Here is a 13,943-nt window from a genome sequence, read left to right on the forward strand (position 1 = left end):
CCCCCATGGCAAAAGCATACATCGGCATAATATCACACTTTTTTGACTTGTAGCCAAATTTCATGTCAGTTCAAGCGGTTCTTTAAAATCTAGAGGTTTTGCAATATTTTACCGTTAAAGAACGTACTAAAAAAAGATAGTCAGAGTCAAATAATAAAATGTGAATTAAGAGGTTACACGATTATTACTTCTCTCTAAAAGCTTACGTTATACCAATTCTTTTGGAAAAAAATATCACTAAAATAAATTTAAATAATGCTAAAATTAGCTATAAATAAATATGCTGCCACAACAATAAACAATAACAAACTGCAATAAAGATTTAACAATGGGTTGTAAAATATATATATAGCTACCAATAATATTTTTCTTTTCAGTACCTGATCCACCTTCAGGCCTCTCAGTCGACGTCCGAAGTGGAAAAACCGCCATCATATCCTGGGAATCTCCAGCCCAGGGTAGTTTTACTAGTTTTAAACTTAAGATCAATCCTCTTGTGCACATTTCCGAGCCAAAACAACAACCAATCATCATCGACAATGTGGATAACAACATGTATGTTCTGAAAGATCTGGTTCCTGGAGCTACGTACCAAGTTCAGGCGTTTACCGTTTTCGAAAACAAAGAAAGCGTTGCTTATACTTCTAGAAACTTCACCACAAGTAAGTTAGATGATTTCTTTACTTTCTTGTAAGTTAACGAGTTAATTCGCTGGTACCTATGATTAATGTGATTCCTAATACATTTCCAGTGAAAATAATAACTCTTTGATAAGTGTTGGCGATACAATTCTTTTTTATATGCATGTCCGCGAAGATTATAACTCCCAAAATATTTATAACGAAAAGATTTAGTTCATAATAGATGCCGACGAAAACAATTATTTCCCTTTCTGTTTCTGTTTCTTCCGACGAAAACAATTATTTCTGAGAACTTTTTAGTAAATAAATATAATTTTCGTGGACCCACAAACAAAAATGATGTTTTTTGCTAATACTCCTTAAAAAATAAATTTTTTCGCTAACACTTTATTTATTTATTTTTTTTAATGGCATGGACTTTATGTCATTGAGCCAGTCACAACATGAGTATTAGTGTCATGTGTAGTGTGTATGTTGAGTAAGTGTCTTGTTACTTTGCAAAGTCGACGTCATTGTCTTTGCAAAGAGACGCTAATTGTATCCGAAAGTCTGCGGTCCCTCCGGTGAGTACCGATCCCACAAGGACAGAAACTATATTCATTTATTAATTTGTAATAAATGAAAAATCTCTGACCCTGGTGAGATTCGAACCCACAACCTTTCGGATTTTTTCGATCCAAAGGCAGGCGCTAACACTTTATTAGGGATTATAATTTTCACAATCATATAATCGAAAATAATATTTTTCGCGGCGTTTATTGAAATTTTTACTCTTTTTCGGTATTTTTCGGAGTTATACTTTTCGTATGCGGCGGCGAATTGTCTAGTGTAAACATATTAATAACGAAAGTATGACGTTTTTACAAGCTTTAGTATACATATACTAAATCGATTATATGTACAGTCGAGCATTTTTCAACTGAGAAAGTACTAATAATAAAAGCCATCAAATATCACATACCATTATTCATGGCTGGCACTCATTGATTTCGATATATTAACTAAGAAAACCTTCGATATGTGAACATTTTAAAACCAAAGAAAAATCTAATCTTATATTCTAAAAAACCAAAAATAATTTTCAGTATCTTTTATTTTCGAAGATTGGTAAAAAGCTGTAGCCTTTTCTAAAACCTTCTTTCTAGGGGCTGATAAAATTCCAATTTATTTTCTAATAGTTTTGTAATTATTTTTTGTAAGTAGTTTATAAATATGGGAAGGTAGACTTACGGGCCTGTAGTTTCTGAGGTTGGTACCACATCACCTTTTTTATGAAGTAGGATAATTTCTGCGTTATGCCACTGAGTTGTTGTTACTGCTTCCTGCAGGTATCTAGTGAATAGTTTGGCAAGGACCTGCAGTAATAGTTTTCCAGCCACTTTCAAGCCATCTGCCACTATTTCCTCGCCTCCGAGGGACTTACTGTTTTTCATTTCTTTCACTGGCCTTCGAACTTCATTGGGTGTTACGTATGGTAAAATTTCAGATCCCTGATTGATTATCTTTGGTAATGATCCACTCTGGATACATTGCTGTTCTTTTTTTACCTGCTGAAGTAATTTACATTTTAATAAAGGTCTTTTGGGTTTTTTTTTCTACAAAGCTAAAGGACAGATCTTTCACCTAAGACTAAATTAAATGTGACCCCCTATTTCAAATTTCAAATTTATTCAAAAATATGTGTGTACATCATTTTACATTTAGATCTTATATTATTATTAGTATCGACTGACTCAGCACCATGCCTAGGCAAGAGTTGCCTGTTTTGCACTGTACTATGTCAATCGAAACTGTATCAATTGTACATAAAAGTAGTATTAAGGTTGGAACTAAGAAGTAACATACCTAACTATCGAAGAGATAATGCAACAGAACAAGACGGACGGTAAACCTCTCTAGCTGCTGAATACTTTGTTAATTATAATACCAATATACACCCAAATTCTACTCTGATTATGCTGTCGTTCATACATTAAGACATTGCGTCCAAAAATAATTGTAAGTGGGTTTTTAGATAGGTTTTTATGTATTTTTTAAATTTAAATAATTTAGGTTCTTGTTTGATGTGTATAGGAATTATGTTATAAAATTTAGGTCCAAAGAACATTAGGGATCTTTGTGTTACTGATTTTTTGAACTGCTGAATACTAATATCCATATTTGTTACTGATCGAGTTAATCGGTTGCTTTGAAATTTAAATTTTTTGGAGTTTATATAAATATTTAAAACACAGTTGTAGATGTAGAGGGATTTAACACTAAATATCTCGGATTCATCATATAATTTTTTTGTTGGATGCAGTTTTCTTTTTTAAAAATTATTTTTAATAGAGTATTTTGAACTGTTTCTAAAATGTTAAGAGTTTTGTTAAACGCGCCACCCCATGCTACAATACAATATCTTAAGACTGATTCTGCAGGCGAGTTATAAACCATGATTAATTTTTTCCTGGGTAGAATATCTCTTAAGATATAAAATTTATGCATTAGAGCCCTTATTCGTTTACTGACATGAGTGATATGGTCTGACCAACGTAAATGTTGATCTATGAAGACACCTAAATACTTTATAGAGAAAACTTTTTCTATTGAAGAACAGTCACAATTTTGTCCTTGACATTTTGCGTTATGCAATTTTATATGAAAATTTGTAGGTTGGTCAACAATTGTTGGGCTAAAGGCGATATATTTTGTTTTATTAATATTTAATGTCAGTTTGTTAAATTTTAACCATAAGTTTAGCTGTTTTAGGCTCATTTCAGAGCTGGTTTTAACCTCCTCCCATGTTTTCCCCATAAATAATATTGCTGTGTCATCGGCATAACAAACAATGTGGCCGTTGAAACTATTAATTCTTGTGATATTTTTCAGATAAATATTAAATAAAAGTGGTCCTAATACTGTTCCCTGTGGTACTCCGAATTTTATTGTAGTTTCAGAACTCAATTCTGGGCCAATTTTTACTCGTTGAGCTCTTTCCGACAAATAATCTGCTATTAGATTTAGTGCAATTCCCCTAACCCCATAATTACTTAGTTTATCTAAGAGAATTTTATGAGAGACCGTGTCAAACGCCTTAGCTAAATCAAGGAAAACCACTACGCATTTCAATGATTCATCCACAGCTCCTATCACTTTCTCCAGTAGGTCAACTACAGCCCTTTCTGTACTTGATTTTTTTACAAAACCAAATTGCTTATCTGAAATAACCTTATTTATATGAAAAAATTCAAGCAACCTTTCTTTTAGGGCCATTTCAAATATTTTAGCATATCTTTGTATAGTTATCTATAAAAACTCTCTATAGTGTTCTGTTTAATTCTTAATAAGTCATGTGTATTCAAACTAGTATCAATGTTAAAAGAGTGGTTTTTGCTCTAATTAATATTTTGAACATAGCAATTAGATATAACGTAATCCTGTTGAATACTATTAGACAAGGCAAAGACGGCGGGTTCGCTGGAAAAATATTCCCATGAGATTTTTTTGCAAAATCACATTCGTGAAAGGTTCAAGAAGTCGCCCACGCGAAAAGTGGTCCAATTTTTTTTAACATTTTTTTTTAATCAAATTGCAAAAATCAATATTTTTGACCCGGAGAAATTTTTTTTTAGATTTTTTGGACCATTCCAGACAGAAAAGGTATCTTATAATTTTTCTCTTAAAGTTGATCGTGTTCGAGTTTAAGCAATTTAAAATTTGAAAAACGCGAAAATGACCATTTTTAAGACTTAATAACTCGGTTAAAAATGATTATTATGAGAGTTAGAAAGTGAATAAATCAAATTTAAAGCCCCCCTTCATGATCCTGAAGAAATCTGTGTCATTAATTTATTACTAAGCTGTTATTTTTAATTATTAATAATGAGTGGGAAGATCGTCTTGACGCGGCTGTAAATGTGAGTGCGAGTGAGATGCGCCATTGGACTGCCTGAATGGCATCTCTTTCGCACTCATCATGGACGGCCGCCTAATACGTGCATGGCGCTCATTTTTTTTACTTAAAAATAACAGCTTAGTAATCAAATAATGACAAAAATTTCTTCAGGATCTTGTAGGGGGGCTTTAAACTTTGATTTAGTTACTTTCTGACTCTCATAGTAATAACTTTTACCCGAGTTATTAAGCCTTGAAAATCGCCATTTTTCGTTTTTTTTTTTCAATTTTAAAATGCTTTTACCTCGAAAACTATTAACTTTAGAGAAAAATTATAACAGACCTTTTTTATCCAGAATGGTCCAAAACACCTAAAAAATGTTGTTCCGGCTAAAAATATTGATTTTTTCACTTTGATTAAAAAAAATTGGACCACTTTTCGCGTGGGCGACTTCTTGAATCTTATTCTGGAATGTCTCACGAATGTGATTATGCAAAAAAATCTCATGGAAATATTTTCTCCAAAGAACTTGCCGTTTTCGCCTATATGTAACCAATTGAGATTAGAGCTATCGCACGGTACTTATTACAGTCAGTTGGTCAATCTTCCTTGTAAATAGGTATGCAAGTGAGCTTACACCAATTCTGGCTGTTTTCCAGCCATATTCCAAATTTCTTTACATAATTTGAACATTATTTCAATCCCCATTTGTCCCATTTCTTTGAGTGCCTCCACTGTTGTTCTTCTTTTATTGGACATTAAATTATAAGTCCTTTTTCTTCCAGTTTCTTTGTTGAGGGTCTTTCTTTCCCGTCTTTCACCATACCCCTTCATCCTCTACGATATTGCGCTTGCATTTCTCATTGTTGTACCTCAATCCTGGATAAATCTGCTTCAATATCGGCTTCCATCTTTATCTGACACGATCTACTGATATTTTACCGTCAAGTCGCTCAAAAACGTTGTATTTCCTGTAGAATTATTTTATGTTCGTTAGGTAATTATACTCTGGGCTAATTAGCAAAATTCATGGAAAAATTATTTACCAGCAATTTTATTGCTGGAATCGAATTATAAGATCCTATATATTAATAATATAGGTATGCAAAGTCCGCAGATAGTGTGCTACTTTTTTTATAAACAAAATGGCGCCGACAAATCGTATTCTTTTCAATTATTGCTCTATAGCTCCGAAGATTTTAACTTTACAACAAAAACACCCAAATAAAAATTCACCGCAATTAAATTCTGCATAGAGATATGTTTTTAACGATTTGCTCCGACGAAAATGTTCCTCGGAAAATGCGGGTTTTCCTAACAAAAACTCTAATTTTCAAATAAAGTTTTAGGTAAGTAATTATTAATCAATAATTAAATAACTTAATGACATCAAAGCTTTCTTGGTATAGATTGTAATTATAGAAGCCAGTGAAAATTAAACGAATATTTTAGCAACGATTCAATTGTTAATTAACAATTTACGATCGCAATAATAACCAAAATAATCATGATACATTGATCAAACTTATAAAGATTATAAAGATGAGATGCTTATTTAATATTTTATCGACAAAATATAAATTTTTCTTTTTTTTGCATAATCTTTAAATTTTCAAAAAAAAATAGTTATAATACGCTGGTCTAATTAGTAAAGTACAAAGAAAGGTTATTTACCAGCAATTTTATTGCTGGAATCGAATTATAAGATCCTATATATTATTAATATAGGTATGCAAAGTCCGCAGATAGTGTGCTACTTTTTTTATAAACAAAATGGCGCCGACAAATCGTATTTTTTTCAATTATTGCTCTATAACTCCGAAGATTTTAAATTTAAACCAAAAACACTCAAATAAAAATTCACCCCAATTTAATTCTACATAGAGGCATGTTTTTCCCGATTTGCTCCGACGAAAATTTTCCTTGGAAAATGTGGATTTTCCCAACAAAATCTCGAATTTTCACTAGTAATACCACTAGAGGTCAAATTATTTCCGGAAATTTTTTTGAGATCATGAATATTTTGAAAATTTCCCGAGTCGCAGACGAGGGAAATTTTCTAAAAATATTCATGATCAAAAAAAAATTTCCGGATATTAATTTGACTTCGCGTGGTATTCGGTAAGAAAATTCCACACCAAATTTGCATTTGAAAATCCAAAGCTGCATGAACAGATTAATAGCGCGCCATAGCTTTGTCAGCAATTATTTAGGCTTTCAAATTCGTAATTTCTACTCATTGTAGTTGCATGGGAATACCATTTCAAGATAGAAAATAGTATATTCTTCAATTTTACATAAGTTTTGAGTAACTACAAGTGATAGAAAATTATTTTTTGGCGTTTTATTTTAAATTATGTAAACAAATAAAAACCAGTCTGTCAAAAATATTCTGTTATTGTAAGCGTCAAAAAATGTCCACTATAATTCGCTGTTGGGTACCCCACGAGCAAAAAATTTCCGATAAAATACCTCCGTTGCCATGGTGATCTGTCAAAATAACGTATTTTGATTGGTTCAAAATTACAGGTGTGGAATTTTCAAATAAATTTTTTGGGCCAGTAATTATTTATCAATAATTATATAGCTTGGTGAAATAAAAGCTTTCTTGGTATAGATTATAAAGTCAGAAGCCGGTGAAAATGAAATGAATATTTTAGCAACAATTCAATTGTTAATTAACAATTTACAGTCGCAATAACAACCAAAATAATCATGAGACATTGATCAAAATTTGAAAGATTATAAAGGTGTGATGCCTATTTAATATTTTGTCGACAAAATATCAATTTTTCATTTTTTTGCATAATCTTTAAATGTTTAAAAAAAATTGTTATAAACAAATTAACATTTCTCAGAAATTGTTTCTTATATTCTAATTTTAAAAAATACTTAAAATGCGTATTTCCTAGGTCTTGAAAATGAATGCTTTAAAAAAAATTTCCAACCATTTGCAAAAAAGTTATGAAACAGCAAAGTAAATATACGATTTCTCCGTTGTTTATAATTTGTTTTAATTGTTTCAAAGCTTAAAAGTGAGTCTATGGTACAATCTAATTACTCACAAAGAATGTCAAAAATTAGTGCAATGGTTATATTTTAATCAAAGATTAAAAATACTTTTTTCGTAATTTTTAGCGCAAAAGTAGGCCTGATACAGAGTCGGAGCTAAAATGTTCACTCGAAGCGACTGACACGCAGCATACATTGTTTATTAAAAGTGTACGTCGCGCGGCCGGTCGTCGCTCCGAGTGAAAATTATAGCTACAGTACTGTATTGGTCTACTTTCGCGCGTGTAAATTACAAAAAAAAATATATTTATAATCTTTACTAAAAAGGGGTAGTTCCCTGGATTGGCTGTATACCTTATAGTTAAACAAACTGGAACATGAAGTAAAAACCACTTCTATGTAAAAGGTATATTTACTAAAAATTTTTAGAATCCCAATGGATTCAATAAAATGAGTTCATCAGAACGTTTTCAAACCTATCGGTCCATCATCAGTGATCTAAAATCAAATAAGTAATCCCACTATTAAAATTAAAAAGATGGTTGAAATTGTGAAAGTTAAAAAATGTGGTTATGATTACTTACTTGAATACTTGCAAAATAGCCCCAGAACCAAACAATGGTTGTGATTATAAATAAATCTACATTATGTTGAAATAAATTTAAAATGGCTAAACGCCGATGTTAAAGGATTAAACCTCTGGGAACATGGTGAAACTCTACCCGAGGACCCAATCAACCATCTTCGGTCAACGATGACTACTAAGTGTCAAAGCTATGTAAGGAAATGCTTGATGTGACATTGACAGTAAAGGAAGAAAGTAGTCGATTTTCTAGGAATTTTAAAAACAAAGTCATGATCCAGAAGAAGATATGTTAAAGCTTTTAATATCTGAAATTGTCTGTTAATTAAATCTATTGTTGTTTAAAATTAAAAGATAATGTGTTTTACAAAATAAAATTATTTTAACTGTAGGTAACTACAAATTGACTGTATCAAATAAAATTAACCTGATCAAAAAATTACAATATGATAAAGTGAGCTGATTAGTAGTAATAACAGAAATAAAATTAAATAAGTGGTGTTATAGAAGAAGTTTTAAATTTTGAAAAGGGATATTATTATATCAAGAAATTTATATGTCCACATCATGTGTATTGATGGTTGTATAGGTAGTAGGGAAATTATTGTTTGGATGTAGGTGAAAATTAAAAAATTTTATATAGATTGGAGTTAGGATAAAGTCAATCTGATAGTAGAAAATGTGATTCAGGAATGCAATTATTATGGAACAGTTTTAATGAAATTGAGAAAATTCTTGTGACAAACTGGTGAATATGTAAAATTGATAATAAATAATTGTAGGAAAACAGGTTGCCCAGTTGATACAAACTAAAATTTAATTAGTATAGAAAACAATAGGTGTAATGAATGAAATAGAATTAATAAAACAAAATTAAGAGAATGAATATTGTTATAATTTGATTAAAGAATGACTGAGTTTAACTGTGATAAATGAAATAAAGTGATGAAATGTTAGATGTGAAGATAAAAAAATATATTTGGAAAAGGTCAAAGACAAAAAGCAAAGGAGTGTGATGTAGGGTCAAAGCATAGGTGAAATGAGTGAAAGAGAAAGATTGGAGAGTTGGGTATGAGGGTTGAACTGAATGAAGAAAAGAAATGAAAGAAGTGTGAAAAGAGGGTATGGTAAATTAATTAGGTTTTGATTAAGAGGAGTTCATGTGGTTAGTAATGATTAGTATGTGTAAGGAGTTTGGAGCCAATAAGGGAACGAAGAAGATAGTTGACAGTGGGTAAATAGGATGAAGAAGATAGCAGATAGGATAGGAAAAGGGAAGGTATAACAAAGTAATAGGAATTATGAAAATAATTGACGGTGAATGGGGACAAAATTGCGGTTAAGGGATGTTTGTCGGTTAACACAATTGGGACTTTTCTTTAGGTCTTTGACAATTTCCAAATCCTCGTATAAGTCTAAACGGAGTGTATTTTTTTGTTGAATGTTGTGTATCAACTGGACCCCATCAGGAATCTTAAGTTCGTGTTTATTGACTTTTAAATGGTGTGAAAAAGCTGAAGTGGTATCTCTCTTACTGTGTTCTGCCGATCGGGTGGAAAGAGATCTATAAGTTCTACCAATGTAGGTAGCATCGCAGTCTGAACAAGAGAGTCTGTATACCCCACTACGGCTCATGTAATGGATAGGGTCTTTGGTGTTAGTTAAGCTTTTATTGAGGGTGTTATTGACTTTCAATGAGATTTTGATGTTATCACAAGAATTAGAAATGATTTGTTTGACTCTTTCAGATAATTTGGAGTTATTAAACGGTAAGGAGGCATAAATTGGAGTAGTTGTGGAAGATGATGAGAAAGCGGATTGTTGAAGTAACTTAAGTTCTCTTTTCTGTTGAAGTTTATGGATGATGTCTGGGTCATAACCATTGTTAACTGCAATTTGTTTGATGATGTTCAGTTCTTTGTTAAATTCAGTTGTAGATAGAGGAATAGAGTTTAATCTATGTATAAAGCTATGAAATGCAGAAAGTTTATGTGAAAGAGGATGGTTAGAAGTGGAATGGATAACGTGATCAGTCTGTGTAGGTTTACGGTAGATACCAAAGTTGAAGTGGTCATCTAGTCTGGTAATAGATATGTCCAAGAAGTTAATGGAGTTAGAAGATTCTAGTTCCATGGTAAATGTGATTTTAGGATGGATTAGATTGATTTTATGAAGTAAGTTGTGAGCTGAGTCGGAGTTACCAGATATGATATCATATCTGGTAACTCCGACTCAGCTCACAACTTACTTCATAAAATCAATCTAATCCATCCTAAAATCACATTTACCATGGAACTAGAATCTTCTAACTCCATTAACTTCTTGGACATATCTATTACCAGACTAGATGACCACTTCAACTTTGGTATCTACCGTAAACCTACACAGACTGATCACGTTATCCATTCCACTTCTAACCATCCTCTTTCACATAAACTTTCTGCATTTCATAGCTTTATACATAGATTAAACTCTATTCCTCTATCTACAACTGAATTTAACAAAGAACTGAACATCATCAAACAAATTGCAGTTAACAATGGTTATGACCCAGACATCATCCATAAACTTCAACAGAAAAGAGAACTTAAGTTACTTCAACAATCCGCTTTCTCATCATCTTCCACAACTACTCCAATTTATGCCTCCTTACCGTTTAATAACTCCAAATTATCTGAAAGAGTCAAACAAATCATTTCTAATTCTTGTGATAACATCAAAATCTCATTGAAAGTCAATAACACCCTCAATAAAAGCTTAACTAACACCAAAGACCCTATCCATTACATGAGCCGTAGTGGGGTATACAGACTCTCTTGTTCAGACTGCGATGCTACCTACATTGGTAGAACTTATAGATCTCTTTCCACCCGATCGGCAGAACACAGTAAGAGAGATACCACTTCAGCTTTTTCACACCATTTAAAAGTCAATAAACACGAACTTAAGATTCCTGATGGGGTCCAGTTGATACACAACATTCAACAAAAAAATACACTCCGTTTAGACTTATACGAGGATTTGGAAATTGTCAAAGACCTAAAGAAAAGTCCCAATTGTGTTAACCGACAAACATCCCTTAACCGCAATTTTGTCCCCATTCACCGTCAATTATTTTCATAATTCCTATTACTTTGTTATACCTTCCCTTTTCCTATCCTATCTGCTATCTTCTTCATCCTATTTACCCACTGTCAACTATCTTCTTCGTTCCCTTATTGGCTCCAAACTCCTTACACATACTAATCATTACTAACCACATGAACTCCTCTTAATCAAAACCTAATTAATTTACCATACCCTCTTTTCACACTTCTTTCATTTCTTTTCTTCATTCAGTTCAACCCTCATACCCAACTCTCCAATCTTTCTCTTTCACTCATTTCACCTATGCTTTGACCCTACATCACACTCCTTTGCTTTTTGTCTTTGACCTTTTCCAAATATATTTTTTTATCTTCACATCTAACATTTCATCACTTTATTTCATTTATCACAGTTAAACTCAGTCATTCTTTAATCAAATTATAACAATATTCATTCTCTTAATTTTGTTTTATTAATTCTATTTCATTCATTACACCTATTGTTTTCTATACTAATTAAATTTTAGTTTGTATCAACTGGGCAACCTGTTTTCCTACAATTATTTATTATCAATTTTACATATTCACCAGTTTGTCACAAGAATTTTCTCAATTTCATTAAAACTGTTCCATAATAATTGCATTCCTGAATCACATTTTCTACTATCAGATTGACTTTATCCTAACTCCAATCTATATAAAATTTTTTAATTTTCACCTACATCCAAACAATAATTTCCCTACTACCTATACAACCATCAATACACATGATGTGGACATATAAATTTCTTGATATAATAATATCCCTTTTCAAAATTTAAAACTTCTTCTATAACACCACTTATTTAATTTTATTTCTGTTATTACTACTAATCAGCTCACTTTATCATATTGTAATTTTTTGATCAGGTTAATTTTATTTGATACAGTCAATTTGTAGTTACCTACAGTTAAAATAATTTTATTTTGTAAAACACATTATCTTTTAATTTTAAACAACAATAGATTTAATTAACAGACAATTTCAGATATTAAAAGCTTTAACATATCTTCTTCTGGATCATGACTTTGTTTTTAAAATTCCTAGAAAATCGACTACTTTCTTCCTTTACTGTCAATGTCACATCAAGCATTTCCTTACATAGCTTTGACACTTAGTAGTCATCGTTGACCGAAGATGGTTGATTGGGTCCTCGGGTAGAGTTTCACCATGTTCCCAGAGGTTTAATCCTTTAACATCGGCGTTTAGCCATTTTAAATTTATTTCAACATAATGTAGATTTATTTATAATCACAACCATTGTTTGGTTCTGGGGCTATTTTGCAAGTATTCAAGTAAGTAATCATAACCACATTTTTTAACTTTCACAATTTCAACCATCTTTTTAATTTTAATAGTGGGATTACTTATTTGATTTTAGATCACTGATGATGGACCGATAGGTTTGAAAACGTTCTGATGAACTCATTTTATTGAATCCATTGGGATTCTAAAAATTTTTAGTAAATATACCTTTTACATAGAAGTGGTTTTTACTTCATGTTCCAGTTTGTTTATAATCTTTAATTAAAATATAACCATTAAACTGATAATCGATATTTTTTTGTAATTAATTAGCTTGTACTTTAAACTCGCTTCTACGCTTTGAAAGAATTAAAAATATATATAAACACCGTAGTAATCGTATGTTTACTTTGCTGTTTCATAACTTTTTTGCAAATGGTTGCAAAAAAGTTTTAAAGCATTCATTTTCAAGATATTTGAAATGCGCATTTTAGCTATTTTTTAAAATTATAATATAATAAAAACTTTCTGAGAAACGTTAATTTGTTTATAACTATTTTTTTTAACATTTAAAGATTATGCAAAAAAATAAAAAATTTATATTTTGTTGACAAAATGTTAAATAGGCATCTCATCTTTATAAGATTTCAAAGTTTGATCAGTGTATCATAATTATTTTGGTTATTATTGCGACCGTAAATTATGAATTAACAATTGAATTGTTGCTAAAATATTCGTTTAATTTTCACCAGCTTCTGCAACTATAATCTAAATCAAGAAGGCTTTTAAGTCACCAAATTATTTAATTATTGGTAGATAATTACTTATCTAAAACTTTATTTCAAAATTAAAGATTTTGTTGGGAAACCCGCATTTTCTGAGGAAAATTTTCGTCAAAGCAGATCGGGAGAAACACGTCTCTATGGAGAATTTAATCACGGTGAATTTTTATTTGGGTGTTTTTGGGTGTTTTGGAAAAAAACACGATTTTCGGGCGCCATTTTGTTTATAAAAAAAGTAGCACACTATCTGAGGACTTTGCATACCTGTATTATTAATATATAGGATCTTATAATTCGATTCCAGCAATAAAATTGCTGGAAAATAACTTTTCCCAAAAATGGCCTATGCTCTATACTCCGATAATCAGCCCAGACTATTAGGTACATGTTCTTTGTTGCATGCAAATAATATTTTTATTTTTTTTTTAACTAGAATAATATACTTTTATTTTCTATATTTATTTTGTCTCCTAATTTTTCTTCTTTTGTGCGAGTGTCAGGTCGTCCACATAGGTGGAACTATTTGCGATCATCTTGTTAATTCCTGCTTCTTATTTCGTTCCATTACGATAATGTCTTACTAAAATGTCTAATTGCATAATTTATGTCGCTCGTGTAGTAAGTACACAATTGCATTTACTTTAGTCGAAACACAAAATAGAACAACCTTGGTAATT

The 13,943-nt window shown here is 31.2% G+C and overlaps 1 protein-coding gene across 5 annotated transcripts in view; it reads left to right on the plus strand.

The window, feature by feature from the left end:
• The window catches only part of LOC114336805 (tyrosine-protein phosphatase 10D), a 365,560-nt gene that overhangs the window by 216,268 nt on the left and 135,349 nt on the right, over nucleotides 1-13,943 (plus strand). For all 5 annotated transcript variants that reach the window (XR_007698102.1, XR_007698103.1, XM_050650569.1 and 2 more), the window contains exon 3: nucleotides 378-662. Coding sequence is in view for 3 of the 5 variants with exons in the window: in XM_050650569.1 (XP_050506526.1) it covers nucleotides 378-662 (285 nt within the window). In the remaining 2 variants the exon portion in view is untranslated. The remainder of the gene's footprint in view (nucleotides 1-377; nucleotides 663-13,943) is intronic.

The sequence above is a fragment of the Diabrotica virgifera genome, chromosome 5, assembly GCF_917563875.1.
Source record: "Diabrotica virgifera virgifera chromosome 5, PGI_DIABVI_V3a".
NCBI classification, from domain to species: Eukaryota; Metazoa; Arthropoda; class Insecta; order Coleoptera; family Chrysomelidae; genus Diabrotica; species Diabrotica virgifera.